At 34.8% G+C, this 17585-nt stretch overlaps 1 protein-coding gene, 2 long non-coding RNA genes and 4 other non-coding genes across 12 annotated transcripts in view; 1 reads left to right on the top strand and 6 right to left on the bottom strand.

Annotated features, from left to right (window-relative positions):
- LOC121991925 overlaps positions 1 to 7088 on the top strand; it is a 29941-nt gene extending 22853 nt beyond the window's left edge. The window contains exons 2-6 of one of the 6 annotated variants that reach the window (XR_006114775.1): positions 137 to 194; positions 2699 to 2742; positions 2814 to 3273; positions 3463 to 6689; positions 6765 to 7088. This is a non-coding gene — a long non-coding RNA (uncharacterized LOC121991925). Of the gene's footprint in view, positions 1 to 136; positions 195 to 2698; positions 3274 to 3462; positions 6690 to 6764 lie in introns of all 6 variants that reach the window. The other 5 variants (XR_006114773.1, XR_006114772.1, XR_006114771.1 and 2 more) reach the window with 5 other exon arrangements.
- Positions 7089 to 7508: 420 nt separating this feature from the next.
- On the bottom strand, positions 7509 to 9213 carry LOC121989929 (zinc finger protein WIP2-like). The gene is made up of 3 exons (XM_042544230.1): positions 8481 to 9213; positions 7954 to 8234; positions 7509 to 7877 (listed from the first exon to the last, which is right to left on the bottom strand). Exons 1-3 carry the CDS (start codon positions 9126 to 9128, stop codon positions 7679 to 7681), a joined length of 1128 nt encoding a protein of 375 aa, XP_042400164.1. The 5' UTR covers positions 9129 to 9213; the 3' UTR covers positions 7509 to 7678.
- A 5336-nt stretch (positions 9214 to 14549) lies between these two features.
- LOC121991922 lies at positions 14550 to 16547 on the bottom strand. The gene is made up of 2 exons (XR_006114769.1): positions 16386 to 16547; positions 14550 to 15403 (listed from the first exon to the last, which is right to left on the bottom strand). It is a non-coding gene; the product is annotated as an uncharacterized LOC121991922 (long non-coding RNA).
- LOC121993457 lies at positions 15307 to 15410 on the bottom strand. The gene has a single exon (XR_006115300.1). It is a non-coding gene; the product is annotated as a small nucleolar RNA Z152/R70/R12 (small nucleolar RNA).
- Positions 15548 to 15641, bottom strand: LOC121993456. The gene has a single exon (XR_006115299.1). It is a non-coding gene; the product is annotated as a small nucleolar RNA R11/Z151 (small nucleolar RNA).
- LOC121993455 lies at positions 15785 to 15878 on the bottom strand. Its single transcript, XR_006115298.1, has one exon. It is a non-coding gene; the product is annotated as a small nucleolar RNA R11/Z151 (small nucleolar RNA).
- LOC121993454 lies at positions 16022 to 16115 on the bottom strand. Its single transcript, XR_006115297.1, has one exon. It is a non-coding gene; the product is annotated as a small nucleolar RNA R11/Z151 (small nucleolar RNA).
- Positions 16548 to 17585: the final 1038 nt, after the last annotated feature.

Here is a 17585-nt window from a genome sequence, read left to right as displayed (position 1 = left end):
CCTATAATTTGTTTGTTTGCTACTATTTTTTAGTAGGAAACTGCTTGTATCATTTTTAATGCATTTTTTACTAGATTTTCAGTTATATGATTATTTAGCAACATTATTAACCATTGGCTCCTTTCCATTCCCTTAGGTACTCAAGACTAAGTGGCAGTTGTTTGCTTTGCTTTGGAGGTAAACTTTTGAAAATTGTAAGGGTGCCTTTTCTTTTACTTTAATTTTGGTTCTTTAGAGATAAGACCGGCAACAATTGTCCTCTATACTTCTAATTGATGTAATTTTCCAGGAATATTATTCCTTGATTTGATTTGAGAGTAAGTGCACGTTGGCCGTGAACGTCAAAGCTTTCCTTTTCTCATGGTCCTAAGAACAACAAAAAAGAATTTACTCAAAAAAAAGTAGAGAAATAGACTCCCTCTCAATCTCACTTTTCCTTCTCTCTGTATCATATATGCTCTTCCTTTCTTCTCAGTCAAGCCTCTAAATCAACCTTATGCCCTGTTTGAAAGAGACACAAATGCACGGCACTTGGAGAATCTCAAAAAACATTGCTTATTAGCTTGCTTTCTTTTTCTTCTTTTCAACCTTGTGAGATAGCCTTAATGATCATTTCGCCCTTTTCCCTGCATTCCCCTTTTTGTTTGTTCACTTTTTACAGGAATTATATACCAAAAATTATATGTATAAACTGAGTCTTCTATATATAAACTGAGTGGCTTCTTTTATATTTCTTGAAGTCAAATCAAGATTATTCATCAAATTCGCTTTAAGATATCTTTACAATTCTATCATGAATTTTTACTTTTAACTAATATATCACAAACTCTCAATATTGTAACAAATCTATCACTGAAAAAGATTTAAGATCAAATTTTTAATTAATTCTTTGTAAAATTATTTTTACATAACATCACACATCTTTTTGACACATGATGTTCTTCAATGATCAAATTTTTAGCTATTTTTTAATTTTTAAAAATAAAGTATGTTCAAAATGTTGAATCAATATATGGGATGATATATTATTAATAAAGAACGACATTTAACTTTTTTTTAAGTCTGAAATGTGATGGATTTGTAACAGGGCTAAAAGTATGCAATATATTCGTAAAAAAAATTGTAATCGATGTGTTAGAACCTTTGATAAATCGTGTAATTAATCCTTATTTGATTGTTATCCTGTCTGATTAATGAACCAACTGAGATAGTTTATTAGTTCTCAAAGATTGATTTCAAGATCTAATTATATATATTCTTCAATTTAATCCCCATTTAATTAGATCTTGACCTCAAACTTTTAATTCCTTCACATGTCTTCCCATTGTACTATTCCTCTCTCAGTGTCTTTAATGCGGTCCTCCAAAGTAACCTCCAGTTGGCCAGCATCTAGTTCCTTCTATTAGTTGGAGTTTAAGTGTGCTTATGATACTAGACATTTCAAACAAATATTGTATACATGAATAGAAGGGTATTAATTTTTTTTTTTATTTATGATTACTCGTCTATATTTCACCTAATTATTTTAACCCGCAAAATAAATAACAGTATTTTGGCAGGTTCCAAAACATAAGAGAGTCAATGTGTCAGACTCAAAGCAGAAAGAATATATAGTAGTTTTAGCTGCACTCACAGTGACTTCAATTATTGTTTGTTCCCTTGCCTTCAACCATCTTCATGCCGTCTTCTTTAATTGTTTTAAGGATCTTCTCTCCTTAATAAATTCAATACTTGATATTTAAATTAATTCAATAGTTTTTGAAGAACTTTAGGTCTTCCTGAATATTGTTGGGTGAATAACTTTCAAAAGCCAAAGTGGCTAAAGTTTGTCTTCAATTTGTTTTCCTTTAATGTAAGCATAGATTTTCTTTCCCTTTATTTTGTTCCATAATTTTTTCTCCCAAGTAAACAAATCCTAGATATTTCCTTGATGTTGTATACCCACCAAACAACTTTAGCTCTTAGTAGTCTCTTCCTCCTATCATGTAGCTCTCTTTTTCATTGCACACTTTTTTAGTACAAGTGATTAGTCTTCAGTCTTTTGTCCTAACTAATTAATTAAAGTGCTACATGAATCTTATCTCTCTATTGAACTTAATACAAACCAATTAACTTATTTTAGCCTAAATATGTTGATCTTGAACATATCTATATAATCTCAACTTATTTTCTCTTATTTGATGATATATGCTAGTAATTTTTTAATGTTATTTTTTATAGCAACGTCAGATCATCTTTGCTCCTTTAATTTTTCTTGGCATAAATTTACTTTATTACAACTCAATATTAATCGAATTTATAAAGTATAGCTGGTTATAACCTATTTTAATAATTAAAAAAAAAAATCCATTCGTTTAAGAGAGACAACAATCACACATTTTTCTGCATAGCAATTGCATGCCTACCACACAAAAGCCTATCAACCACCTTTCTACATTGCTTTAAATGCTCACCATTAGGCAATTGCTGGACTAGGATAATTAGGGTTTTGAGTGTCTAAATAAAAACCCACACAAAGATTGCACAAAAGACCCTATCAAGCATCTTCTACATTGATTCAAGTGCTTACCGTTAAACAATTGCAGTATGATCACAAGGATAATTACGTTGTACAAATAAAAAGAAACAACAATCACACAAGATTGAATTATGAACCTTTCTACATTTCTACAAGAAGATCACCATTAAGCAAATGCAGGATTAAGGCAACGGGCGTGGTACGAATATGTGAAGGCGCACGGAGTACGACCACACAAAACTCTGTCAAGTACCTTTCTACATTGCTTCAACTGCTCACCATTAAGCAATTGCAGGAGGATAATTATGCGGGGCAAGCAAAAGCAGATGAGTAAAAAAAATATGCAAGCTTTTTTCTCTCCAACTCTCTCTCTCCCTCCTCAGATATCCACACTGTTACACTGCACCGGAGGATTACCCTAGATTTCCATGAGCAGACAGGGTTGTCCCCATTTGTATTGCATCGGAATGTGAATAGGGAGAAGGCATAACACTATTGTCATTTAAGAGGGTGTCTGTGTATGTATGTGTCACCCTCCTTGACAAGGTCAAGGCAACAGTGCGGCCTTCTACCACTACTGTTTCTCTTATTCTTCTCAATGTTTAATAGTTAATGATGGTGCGTGGACATGGCACAGAGATATATAGAGGATGATGTGCGACATAAGGTAGCACTGTTTGGAGGGGCCTTGGATGCTGTAAGCAGACAGGGGGAGACAAGGGGTTCTGCTGTCCACATGTGCCCTTTCCTTCCTAGTAAATTTAACCCCCCTCTCTCTCTCTCTCTCTCTCACTCACTCACTGTGTATTTCTACAGCTATTTATTCTTTGTGTAAATCTCAAAACCAAACTCACTATTTTTACCTTCAGATTTTTCCTCAAAAACTATATCTGCATCGGAATCGGATTTGGTGGGGCTCATTCTCGATTTCCTTTTCTTTGCAGGAGCAGGTTAGCTATGGCCTGAGGTGGAAGATGAATTGATTGAGATATTATCATTACCTCCGCATCAACCTCCTGCAGATTTCACAATTGGTTAGTTATCTACACAACTAAGTTTGAAGGGCTTTTCCATATATGTGTGTGTGATAAAAAGTGAGTCAATACTTAGAAGTCTTTGAAATCCGTGCTATGACATGCTTATGCATGAACGCATGCAATGCTCGGAATTCAAAGCATTGCCATGGGGATGGGCGTGGTTTCTTCTTCAACGCTGCTTCCTCATTTGTCTGCTTAAAATTCGACAGGAACAACACCACCAAAACCAGGGCGATGTCAATGTTTGTTTTATGATTCCGATGGCCTCATGCCCTCTATATCCCATTTCCATTTCCCCAGAACTTGACCTTTGCATTTCCTTTTAGATTTACCGTTCCTTTTAAATTAAATTAAATAAGCAAGTCTAGATATGGAACAATATTCGAGACATGCATGCGTTTATATATCTTTTTAATATTCAATCCTCACTAGTGCTTGCCCTCCATTTTAACGTAGATTTGGGGCTCAAATTACTAATATATGCGATCTGCACCTTTTAGTTCCGTGGTTCTAGGGTTTAAAATATTTCCTATCATTTAGTAGAATGCAAAAGTGTAGAAAATTGTTTGTTGGAAGTAATTGGCAATGGTAATTTGATGCCTTAGTTTTAAGACAATAAATTGAGTCAGCTATTTTTTTGTTCAGGATACAGTGTAGCATTCAATATTTACTATTAGAACTTGATTTATGAGGAATAGCATTTGACAGCACCAAGTACATCTTATTAATTGCTTTGATGTTAATTCTTAGCCTTTCTACTTATAGTCACTACTATCTAACCAATTATGCTTGGAAATTTATTAATGAAGCATTTGCGCTTGCTTATATTGTCAAAATCATAATCTGATTAGACACAAAATTCAGGGCATCTGCTATAGCTAACACTGTTGCGCAGTTACCTTATTTGTTGTAGTAAATTTTGTCTAAACTAGTGCTTGCAATAGGTTCTTTTATTTGTCGCATAATCCATGTAATTTTTTTTTACATGTATTTGCGATGATTATGCTGTAGCTAACTGTTGTATTTTTTATTCTAAAAAAAAATTGTTCTCGATATCAATTAGATTGTCACAGATGCAATCTTATAATCCTTATGTATGAATCTAAAGTGGAAGAACTTGCTCTCAAGTAATGGTACAACGGCAGGATATTTTTTTTTTTAATTTTAAGGCATCTAAATTAATAAATGAATTTTTTTTAATAGGCGGTTGATCTAAAAACTCTGGATTGATAGGTCATCCTTTACGAGCACTTCTTGATTTATCCTGGTGGTCGGTGAAAAATTTTCTTAAAACCAGACTGGTCACCTAGGATTAATCGGTATAAAATGAATATTTGGTGCCAACTAAAAAAATAAAAGACCTTATAATAATTTGTTTGATTGAATCAAAAGGTAGATTATCAATCTTCAAAAATCAATTTGGAAACTTGAATTATAAAAAAAAAATTTACAAACATGGCGACGCGAGGATGGGACAAGATTTTTAGTCTTGCTTTGCCTCACCTCGTTTTATAATATATTTTATTGCCCTATTTTGAACTGGAATCACAAAACAAGCGGAATTATGCAAGAAAAAGAAAGAAAAACTCCTCCAATAACATGCTTCACTCACCCTGTTTTACCTCACCTGCCTCTGAGGATGGGAATTTTCTAATTTTTTATTGTCCATTCTTTAATTCTAGATAAATAATTTGAATGTTGAAAAGAAAAATAAAATAGATTATCATTGATTTTTTACACCATTAAGTAATATTTATCTTTTACACAGAACATATTTGATCTCTCAGAATAAAAAAAATATGTATTATGCAAAATAATTAAGAGAAGAGCAACAGGAAACAATGCAGTGTTTCTGTAACCAAACAAGCAACACCCATGCCCACCCCATCCTCAACTCAAGATATTATTAAAAATATATTCGGACAACCCGATAAGTGAATCAGATGGAGGGCTGTCTATCTCCAGATTAATTATATTCTTAATAAAAATTGCTATGACATAGAATCCACTTAAACAACCTCATAATTAGGAGATTACTTAGTGCCATGGTTAAATTGTTAACCCAATTGTGATTTACTTTGTCTCAACTAATTTACATTATATATGCGTGTAAAGATTCTTTTTTTTTTAAATCAAATTTGTTGAATTATGTATATTTAGTCTAGTTTGGAAGTGACTTGTTACAAAGTAGGATAAGATTGTGTATAATAGATCTATCCTTGGGATTCCGTATTGGTAGAAGTTTCGTGTACTCGACTGCCTTTTTTATATATATTTAGTCGGGTCCCGATAAATCTAATTTCAAATTATGGTGCATGTCCATGAGATGATCATCTTTTTTACCATGAACTCATAACACCCAGAGAGCTTTGCTCAAGCTTCACAAAGTTCTTTCCTCTGCTATATTAGATAACAGATACACATCTGAAAGCCAGACAAGAAGAATAATTTATATGTATATCTCTAGGTTTTAGCGTGCAGTAGTGCTGCAAGGAACAAAGAGACAAAAAGAAAGCATGAAGGGTGTGTCAGATCAATTTTAATTATAGACCTAGTAGCTTAACCTCACTCTGTGCTGCTGCTTCTCCTCCTGCTGCTGCACCTGCACTGACTGCACCCCACAACACACTGAGCCATGGATGAATGGATTCATTGTGGTCTGATATGACTTGTCGAAAAGCCTTCTTTTGACTACTGCTCCGTCTCCCCAACAATCTCAGACACATTTAAGAGCCCGTCTCATAATTGTTATTTGGTCGCCATAAAATATATGCTTGAGTTGATACAGATTCTTTCTCTCTACTAGTCCTTAAAGCAAGCTAATCATTTGAGTTGAATATTTCCTTGTATATGTTCCATCCATTAACTGCCACTAAAAAAATGGAAAAGTAAGCAAAGCACAAAAGCATCCGGAAAGAAAAGCTGGGATTGGTGCAGGGAAAAGGCATATGCATGCAGTTAACTGAGGATTATTATGATTCTACTTATCAGACTGAGGATTTCGCTATAGTGCAGGCTTCATCTTGTGTGTGTTATCAAACTGCATGCTGCAGCAGCTGCATGACTCATCACTTCAACTGGAGGAATGGGAATAAAGGGTGGGAGGAAGGAAGGAATGATGCATTCTGCAGCAGGTTAAGGAGGAAATATTTATATTTGTTTTTTATCTCTCTCTTTCTCTCCCGTCTCTCTCACTTTAGCCATTGCAGCTTCTAAAGCACACCAAGAACAGCAAAAAAGGTTGGGGATTCTTTGTCTGGGTGAGTCTGAGAAAAAGCTGGAAATTTAAAAGCAAAAGAAGTGCATTTGATTAATTAGTAGAGATATTTTTTAAAAAAAAGTTGTTTTTTAATAGTTTTTCCAAGACCTTTTCTATTCTTATACATTTTATATTATATATTGATTTTTATTGAAGGTGAGTTTGTCACAACGGTAAAATTACTATGGTATAATTAGAAGGTAGTAGAAAAAAGTCTCTTGCAATACTGTTTGTAATAGATCTAGTGTGATTCAATCATTTTTTAGGATTCTATATTGACAGAACTTTCGTACGCTAGACTAATCTTTTTACATTGATTTTGCTCTCTTGAGTTTACCTTTTAAACATGATATTTTCATCAGTGTTGTGCAGCTGTGCTATAATTCTTTCTACTATATACAGGGGTAAGTTTATTTTTTCTAACGATTTTTTTTTGGAATTCTTCAATATTTGATGTAATGGAAAATTCATAATTAATATTTTTTTCATATATATATATATATATATAATTTCATCTCCAAACTCACATAATTAATAAATTTCTCATCTGATCTATCCATTCATTTTTTTTGTAAGTGTCGTCACATATATAACTTAAAGCTAATTAACCACCAAGCTGCGCCAAACCAAATTCTTATTTTCCTAACCAAATGTTTGCCGTATTTTATTCGAATGCCTAAATCAGACAAATAAATAAATTCAAAGACATTCCATATCATATCGTGGGTGATGGGTCTCCCTTCGACTAAATATAATTCATTCTACAAAAGATGGATCACTCGGACCATAATAACACATCGATTCCAGTACTACACATGCCTCCTCCGATATCACTCCAAGCTAAGTCATTAATCAGTTGACATTTCAATTGGACTTCATGACATACCGGGGCAGTGGCGGCGGCGGCGCCTGTTCTCCGACGCTGTCCTGTTCGATCTCCGACGATGGCTCGTCGTCCTCGTCGAAGACGTCGATGCCGTAGGCCGCGTGGCCGCCGCCGAAGGCCTTGATGTGGTCCTTGAGTGATCTCTTGTGCTTGAAATCAGATCCACACGAGCAATACCTATATTAATAATTATAATTATTAGTTAATTAGAACAAATATAAATAAATAATAATGAATTAATTAATGATAATACCAAAGTTTGCCACAGTTCTTCTCGTGGGTGCGCCAGTCGCCTCGAACCGCAAAGGCCTTGCCGCACTTGCGGCACATGAAGGGCTTGATGCCGTGCTTGCGCTTGTAGTGGGTCTGGAGGGTGCGGAAGTCCTTGAGCGGCTTCGCGCGCGGGTGGTCGATGTTGTTCCTGCACCCCGCCGCGCAGCAGTAGCACGGCAGCCGGAGCATCGCCGTCGGCTGCGTCCCCCGCAGCGACTCCGGCCCCTTCCTGTACTGCGACCCGTGCCCCCACATATGCATCTGAACACAATCACCACAAATTAACCTAAATTAAAATTATATTAATTCCAACAACACCCTAAAACTATCATATGATATAGTAAGATCGATTCTTCTTTTAGACAAGATATATAAATTAAAGAGAACTTTTGGGCTGGTTGTTTATCAGCCATAAAATTACACAGAAGTGTTGTTGTCGTTTAATCAATAATCATAATTAATTATGATTAAACAAGAAGATGAAGAATTAAAAAGGAGATTACTGACTTGCATGTTGTTGTATCTGTTGAAGGTTTTGCAGCAAACAGGGCAAGAGAACTGAGTAGGTCCGATGAGGATCTGGGAGGGGGTAGGGATCCAGTACTGCCCTCTCATCACCTTCCCGATCATCGTAGGGTACTGCATCAGGATTCCCTGCTCGACCTCATGCTCCTCCCTATCTTCCTCCTCCTCTTCCTCCATATTTGCGCAATTAGAGTCGGCAGCAGCAGCAGCAGAGGTTGAATTGGAAGTGTTGTTGTCGTTGTTGTTGTTGTTGTTGCTGTTCCGGTCGATCCTGGATAAGAGATCTGCGGCAGTCGGAGTCGGCAGCCCAATTTGCAGAGCCACCGCCGCCTCCTCCTCCTCCTCCTCCTCCTCGTCCTCCACGTCTTCTTCTTCCTCGTCTGGCGCCGCCTCCGCGTCTCCCGCGCCGCTGCTCACGAGGTTGAGTAGCGGAAGCGCTGCTCTCTGCGGCGGAGACGGCGGCGGCGGCGGCGGAGGAGGAGGAGGAGGTGAGAAGAAGTAATTACTGATGGGAAACTGAGAAGTCAATGATGAAGAAGAAGGAGGCGGAGGAGGAGGAGGGAGGTAGTTTGGGGGCATGTAGTGGCTGAAGTAGTAGCCTTTGAAGACGTTGTTGAAGGGATCTGCCATGGCCGGAGAGCTCGTTGGATGTGGAATCGGAGGAGGTGGCTGTTGCAGTATTAATAGAGAGAGAAGAGTGTAAGAAACTGTTTTATGATAAATATGGGGAAATGGAAGACAAAAGAGAAAGAAAGAAAGAAATAAAGAGGTTTTTTTTAATCAATGCATCCAGCTAACTAAATAATCGCGGTTTGATCCCTTAAAATTTTTTATCAGGATAAATTTAGAAGCATGTGCTAACGAGCGAGTTCCTCGTCTAAGGACATCTCCAATAGTTAAAACTCTAAATGAGTTTTTTTCAAGATCCCAATATGCCACATCAATAATATGAAAACTCAATGAAATATTTTCAATGGTTAAAGCTCTAAATGAGCTTTCTTATGATCCATGTCATAGCATGAGTTGCATGTCTTTATGCATGTTGCATCAAATTTGACACAAAAGAGCAAATTTATGTTTTCACTACTGCTTTTAAATTACAAATCTCAAACCTCACTTCTTTAATGGTTCAAGACTTTTTATTCAATTTTTTTTTATTTTTCAAATCTCTCATAAACCTTGCATTGGAGATGCCCTAATAGCTAACTTTTCATATTTTTATCTCATTAGATAATACTTTACAGTAGACCATCAGGATAAATTCGGAAACAAGAGCTATCCCTCACCCAACAACTAACTTCTCATATTTTTTCATCTAATTAGAGAAAAATATTCATTGTAATTGAGATTTAAACCGTGGATGGTTGAAAAACTTCTTGAACGTCTTGCCATTGCATTATGACCCGATGTACTAGAGAGGTTTGGTTTTTTAAGCTAATACCAACTATCCAATCTTTCGAACAGATTAATTTGGGGGATAATTGATCTTGTCGACAGAAGTTTTCTACTGATGATAAATTTAGAAGTGCTCGCAACGCCCAGAAGTTAAACATCTCAGATTTGTTATTCCATAGAGGAAACTATTCTATAATGCACCGTAATTTACAATCAAATTATGAATATTTGAGAGAATATATGGTACCCTACTATTGCATCCTAGCCCGGGACTAGAGAGGTTTGGTTCTTGTTCATTGAATTGTGTGAGCCATCTCCATCTTAATTCCATATATATTATTCAACCAATTCACGTACTCATTCTTCTTCAATAAATTATGCAGGCCTACTTCCACCAAAAAAATAATAAAAAATAAAATAAAATGGGAGAGTGTGTCTTACTATTGCCACTCATCTCTTGTTTCAACATTTTGATTCTTTTTTATTTTGTTGAAGTGAATCAATTTGGAGTTCATTTTGATTTTAAGAGAGTGTTTATGTTTGTGTTAGGTTAACTTGTGTCTTTTTCTTATCATTTTTTAAGAAAAAATAATGATAAGGAAAAATAATGTTATAAATGTTGCCTTGGAGACTTAAAAAAAACTAGAATTTATCTATTTTTTAAAAAAAATATTTAATATTCAAGACCTATGGTCCAATCAACTAATCATAAAGATTAATATTTATTTTTTTAAAAAAAAAACTCAAAATAATAATTTTTCAATATAAGAAATGAATATCATTATTAATGTGTTCATTTATTTTAGTAGTAAACAAATTAAAAGTCTAATGATTTTTTAATAAAAATTTGAGGATTCTACCAAGTCATAATACTATAAAATTTAACTTATTTGTCAAAATTAGAATTATCCATTCATCCCCTCATTCATTTCAAAACCCTTAAACAAACAAAAAAAGACCATTATTATTATTATTATTATTATTATTATTATTAGATATGTGAAATGGAAATTGTAAACTTTGGAATAGGTAACGGTTGGTGTCATTCCCGGCATTAACTTGGGAAGCTACGCCTTTGGTCTCTCATGCCTTCATCTAATTAAAACTTAATATTCACAACCATTCTTGATAATAATAATATTATTATTCTTATTAATTAATTACTAAAAAAATAAATTTGAGATTTTTTTATATACTTTCGGGGTTAAGAGGTTATATGAATATTATCATTTAATCACATTTATCTTCACTCAATCAGTCTAACTATTTTATTCTACTTTATTTATTCGTTATGTATATTAAAGGATTTAACATAGTCGATAATGAAAAAATTATTTAAGTAATTAATTTTTCTTATTGCATGAATGATAATTAATCAAATTAATCGGTCCCTTTTTTTCTCTTAAAGTCAACTTGTTTTTGATATTAATTAACGAAATACTAGTGCAAAAGCATGTGGATTGCCGCAATATGAGGCACTTAGTCAGCATATAACCCAAATAAACTCGAAATTATGACTTTTTTGAAAATTAATTTTCAATATGATTCACATTTTGAAATGACTTATAAATTAAATAGCAATAATGGCTTCTTATGACTCCATGCTCGATCCATTAAGTCAATCAATAGACTTGCTTTTTGATCATTTAAAACCATTTGATACACATGATCAAATATAAACGACTAACTTAATCTTCATCGTACTTTTACCGTCACATTTTAGAGAATTTGCATTCCGTAAATAACTTTAAATCTTTATATATCGTAGAGCTCAATCATCAACACAAAAGGAAGAAGAAGAAGAAGAAGAAGAGCCTCGGGCTCGAATTGTTTCCCTCGGCCTTGCACCAAATTATACTTATTTTATGAAAAAGAAAATGGTGGCAGTGGAGCCAGCCCCATCCACAATAATTAATAGAAGAGGACAAGGCCTTAGGGCACCCTTTCAAAACCCTAACCAAACCCTCATGCACCACTAAATGCAAACAGTTGTTATGTTCTCCAGGGCTACAGGACTATGGAGCTCCCATGGCTCCACCATGGCCGACACAAGGTGTTCAAGGTATAAGCAACATGGCAATGTATCGTCGTCATCTTCTTCTTCTTCATCATCATCATTCATCTTTAAAAAATTATAAGGAAAAAATAAAATCATAGAGAAAGAAACAACAGTAGAGGTAATAAATCAGTGCAATAAAGAGAGGAGGGGGATGAAGGGCAGTGGGGTGGTTGTGAGTTGCTGAGGGAATGGTGTAAATGTACTAGATAGGGGACATTTACATATGCATAGGAGGTGGAGGGGCTCCTTAAGCACAAGGGTTCAAGGATTAATTTCATGTCTCTCTCTCTCTCTCTTTGTCTGTGTTTTAATTGTATTCGAGGTTGGATGAAGGCATTCATTCAATAATTGTGATGAGAGGGCCACCCTAATTGTCCGAATTCTCTTAGGGTTCATTTTCCGTGTCTCGGCCGTGATTTGTGAGTGTATTGAGAAAGGACTAACAAATTGAGCGGATACCGTGTGTATGACTTTCGGTAAACAATGTGTGAACATATAGTAATTCATAGCGAAAAAGGCAAGCTCGGTCTAAGATCAATGTCTATATATCCTATGAATTTCGTAGAGTACGTAAATTAGTGTACTAGTTTCCAAAAGAGTAATGGCCACCTCAAGCGAGCTTAGCTCAATATCGAATTCCACCTCGGGTGAGTCCATCTTGTCGACATCATGTTTAATTGCTATCCCCCCCCCCCGGTGAATCATATGAGCCCTCATTTATCTTCATCAACCTCCCTATCATGTGCCTCTATAGTCTAAACCTACTACTTTAAACTTGTTTAATTATTTAAAACAACTCTCCTTGACTTGTCTAGCAAAAATTCAAAATCAATACTACTTCACAACCTAAATTAACCTTTTGCTATATATATATATTGACTTTGAGCACACCACATTGAATTAATTCATAGCACCATGCATGTCTTGAAGAACTTTATTTAACATCTAGTACAAGGCATTGTCAATGGTATCATGACATACACTCCTTTTCCATGAAAGGTCCTTTCCCCTGTAGCTCCCAAATTTAATGACCCCAAACTATAAAAGGCATCAAGAGGGTGCGAATTGATGACACCAACTTACCCTTGCCTCTCCATAGTGCCTCTCCATAGTTACTCATAATGCTATGACATAACTACCAAATTGTGCCTCTTCCAGTAAATTCTAAACCTAACTTATGTGTTCAAATACAATCAAAGTTTTATGTTAAAAATACATTAAAAAAATTATGAATTTATAAAATAGAAGATATATTTATTAGTATGAACTTTTTTTTTTGGATAGAGTAAAAAAAAAAAATTTATTAGGGTTTAGACTTAAAATGGAAAATGTCATACTATTATGAAAATATATGAATTTTTTTATCCTAACAAGTGTTATCAGAGTCATGATCCAGATCAAATTATGTAAGTGGAATAATGACTTTGAACGAAGGAGGTGGAAACTTTCAGAGGAGTGAACTTTAAATGAAAAGTCTAAGTAAATTAAGAGTTACTGTATGCTTGGTAGAAATTCTGGGAGTGAACCCAAAGTGGAGAAAAATTCAAATAGATCAAAAGTGATCTGATGATCGATGAAAATTCTAAGAGAGTGATCCCTAGACGATAAAAAGTCTTACAAAAAAAATGATATGAGGGAAGGACGATTGAAAATACCACTAAAACTCACACTAAAAATAAATAAAAAATAATAATAATCTAGGTACAACCCACCAAATGCAAATGGAGATATGTAAATTCTTTAAATATTAACTATGCACATTAAATCAACCGAATTCATACTTTGATCATTTTAATGGTTCTTCTAAATATTTTACTAATATAACACATATACCTTGTTAATTTTTAGTTAATTGACAATTTAGGTATGCAACACAATTAATCTTGGAGGATGGGGGTGAGCTTATTCGTCTTTTGCCATCACAATTAATCTTGGAGGTTCAATCCTATTAAAATTTTCTATCAATCACATATAAATCAGAAAGTGCTCATGATGACCAATCTAGATGGCCAATGTTTTTAAATTTATCATCAGAAAACAAATAATACAATGCATTATAATTGTCAATCTCATTAGGATTTAGGGTACTCAAGAAAAATATTGAACTATATAACATTGACTTTGAGATAATCATGAATAAATGAGAAAGTGCTTATAATAACTCATCTAGATGACCAACGATCGCATTAGGATTTAGGGTATCCAAGAAAAATATTAAATCAAATAACATTGAATCAGACAATCATCACAAAATCACTAAGGTAAGATTGAGTTGACTAATGTGGAATAGAATTACTATCATAAGAAAAGGATAACAGATTTCATTTTTTTACTACCATGGGACAATCATCACGAAAATTTTCACTTAACCGTTGTCCAAGGACAGATTTGGGGTACTCAAGGATCAATGCCTCACGCTTCATTACTTCTCTTCCATTATATTGATTTGATAAATATACAAAATTGTATCATATTTCTATACGATAGCATATTATATGACTAAGGCACGACAACAATTAAAATAATGATATTGTTTTTATTATTGTTGAAAGAATATCTCTTTGTTTAAAAAAATATAACATTTCATTCTATTTTTATTTTGAGAATATTAATATTTTTAGGTAAAAAAAATATAGTACAATGGAAGGTTTAAGATATACGGACTTTTTTTGAAAAAAGTATTTAATATGGAAAGAGGGAAATGAGGTATAAATAGAAATTTTAAAGAAAATAAGGGCTTATTTACAATATTCCCTAAAATCATTGGTAGATATTTCGGAATCCCAAGCCGTTTCCATTCGCCGCAGTTTATCAACTCCCTCCTCCGGCGTCTCCGCCGACGCCGGCCGATCCATAGCTGCAGCAGGGGCCCGCAACCGCCGCTAATTCCTAGTGGTAACGCCGCCGACCCTCGTGTTGGGAGAAGACCCGATCCCCATTCTTACCTTGATTCTTCACGCTTCATGGTGGCTGAAGAACTGATGCCCTGAATAATAATCTTCCTCCGGTGCTATAGATTCAGTCAACTCTATCCTCTCTGCTCTTTCTTCTTCATCACTTTCTTTTCCGGAGGAACAAGGATAGAACTTAAAGACAAGCAAAAAGGAATGAATAGGCGATCTGAAGACTGTCGAAAGAAAGTGAATATCCCCGCTTCTACAATCGGATCGAGGATAGGGGTTCCTCGCCTGAAGAGAGCAGATACGGAGGAAGATGATTTGGCGTCGCCTCATACGCAGCGACCATTGGAATGATTCGCTGGTAATCAGTTATTCGACGCAGGAGAGAATACTTCTATTTTTTATCAATAACTCAGTATAAACTCAAATTATCAAGGTAAATGGAAAGGAAATGAGCGCTCAGTGGAAGGAAAAGTCGTTTGATTGGTGAAAAAGGCTCACGGTGATGACCATGAAAAGCCAACGCCACTGCCCACACCAGTAACTCATCACTGCACCAAATCCATCCATGAATCAATTCATCTAACAAAACAGCAACTTTTAAATTGAAGGTCGCCAAATCTTAATAAAAAATTGGTTTTTGATAGTAAAAAAAATCATTTAATTGCAGGAAAAAGAAAGGAGAATGAGAAGCGAGGCTTCAGTGTGTGTAACAACATTTGTAAGATCATAGACCAAAAGGCCTCGCTGAAATACGCTAAGATCTTGGAGATCATTCATCATCAGCCATTTTTATATACCAAAAGAAATCCATAAAGCACTAAGCGAAGAAGCAATGAATTTTTTATGATCAGAAAAAATACTGTCCTGAACAAAAATTTAAAACAAAACACAATTTTTTGTGAAGATGATACCATAGAGACTGAAAGAATAGGCTTCAGTGTGTGTAACAACAATTTTAAGATCATAGACCAGAAAGCCTCACTGAAATCCGCTAAGATCTTGGAGATCATTCCTCATCAGCCATTTTTATATACCAAAAGAAATCCATAAAGCAATAAGCGAAGAAGCAATGAATTTTTTATGATCAGAAAAAATACTGTCCTGAACAAAAACTTAAAACAAAACACAATTTTTTGTGAAGACGGTACCATAGAAATTGAAAGAATAGGCTTCAGTGTGTGTAACAACAATTTTAAGATCATAGACCAGAAAGCCTCACTGAAATCCGCTAAGATCTTAGAGAACATTCATCATCAGCCACTCATATATACCAATCGACAAAGGAGGCACCAAAATTCTGATCCCGAAAGAAAACACTATCATCAAAAAAGCCCAAGGAGCAAATTTTTTTTCTAAATGGGAGAACAGAAGGGATTAAAATAGTAAAGTTCGGCGTACAACACTAATATTAAGATCGTATACAGGAAAACCTCACTGAAATCCGCTAAGATGTTTAAGAGCGCTCATTATAATCTAATAGAAGAAGAATAAATCCATGAAACGATCGACGAAATTACCAAAACTACATACCGACAAGGATGAAGGAGATAGCCCAGTAGATGTAGAACCTGTGGGAGGCGATAGCGACGAACTCAAAGGCGATGCAGAGAGAGATCCTCCGCTTTCTATTTATAGAATGGAGGAATTGGGCGGAGGTAAGGAAATTGATTAGGGTTTGGGGGCAAGGGTTGCGGCGCCGAGATGGAATGCGTCTCGGCCGTCCGATTTAATAGGCGAACCAGGATCAATTGGGCTAATAATAGCGGTTTAGCCGTGTAGGCCCGGCCCATTAGAGCCTAATAAAAAACAATTATATAATTATATTAAATATTATTTTTTTCATAATATTTCATTTACACGAAAAAAGGGTATAAAAAAGTATTTTAATCAATAACCAAAAGATAATTATTTGTGAATATAATGAATAGTTAATTAATTGCATATAATTAAATATAGGATTGTCCAAATGGCATGTACATAAAATCATAGGATCCTCCCCAAAGAAGGATTAGTTGTTATTAGCCAACTCACACAAGTTAGCTCCGACCGAGCGGGTGACATGACTCATGGAGTTTCGATGAAGGCGACAACGAAATGAACCGGCGTGAGTGGTGGGCGAGCATAAGCAATTCATCTTTTGACTTACTTGCTTGGTTAAGATCGCCTTTCGATTTTTAGGATGAAGTGAGTCGACCATGCCAAATTTAGGACTTTTCTCTTCCTCCGGAAATCTTTCAGCCCTCACATTAATCTTCTTAGGGCTCATTTCTTCAGTAGCCATGACCTAACACTAATAAAAAAAATGAAAATTAGTTTATAAGATTTAATTAAATTAGCATAAAAAATCATTAAATTGCTTCCATATTGAAAAAGGAGAGGGTGAAGAATTATCAAGAACTCCACTAACAAAGATGAAAAAATTCAACAATTACATGAAATAGAGATTAAAGGGACAATCAAGTGAAAGTATGCACTTTGAGTATCTATTTAAATTAACAATTAGCCACAATCTCTTTTAAATATAGTAGTCCTGCTTTGGAGGATCTAAACTTAGATAATGTGCATTTTTAGCTCTTATTTTGGAAAGAAAAGATAAAGCTAAACTACCAATTAAAGATCTAATAAGGAGAGAAATAGGTAATTAGGGCGTCCACAATGCCTATATCTTCTCATGGCCGCAAGAAGTTATTACTAGAATAAATATTGAGTCTCAAGGTGAAAATGAATAAC

The sequence above is a fragment of the Zingiber officinale genome, chromosome 6B, assembly GCF_018446385.1.
Source record: "Zingiber officinale cultivar Zhangliang chromosome 6B, Zo_v1.1, whole genome shotgun sequence".
NCBI classification, from domain to species: domain Eukaryota; kingdom Viridiplantae; phylum Streptophyta; class Magnoliopsida; order Zingiberales; family Zingiberaceae; genus Zingiber; species Zingiber officinale.
The sequence above is the reverse complement of the archived record's forward strand: the minus strand, read 5'-3'. Positions and strand labels throughout refer to the sequence as shown.

Excerpts from the sequence above, each read along its gene's own strand:
- LOC121989929 (XM_042544230.1), bottom strand. The coding sequence starts at position 9,128 with ATGGCAGATCCCTTCAACAACGTCTTCAAAGGCTACTACTTCAGCCAC. Across the intron at positions 8,235-8,480 it reads ACAGATACAACAACATGCAA|ATGCATATGTGGGGGCACGG; the intron begins GTCAGTAATCTC and ends GATTGTGTTCAG. Across the intron at positions 7,878-7,953 it reads AAGAACTGTGGCAAACTTTG|GTATTGCTCGTGTGGATCTG; the intron begins GTATTATCATTA and ends TTATTAATATAG.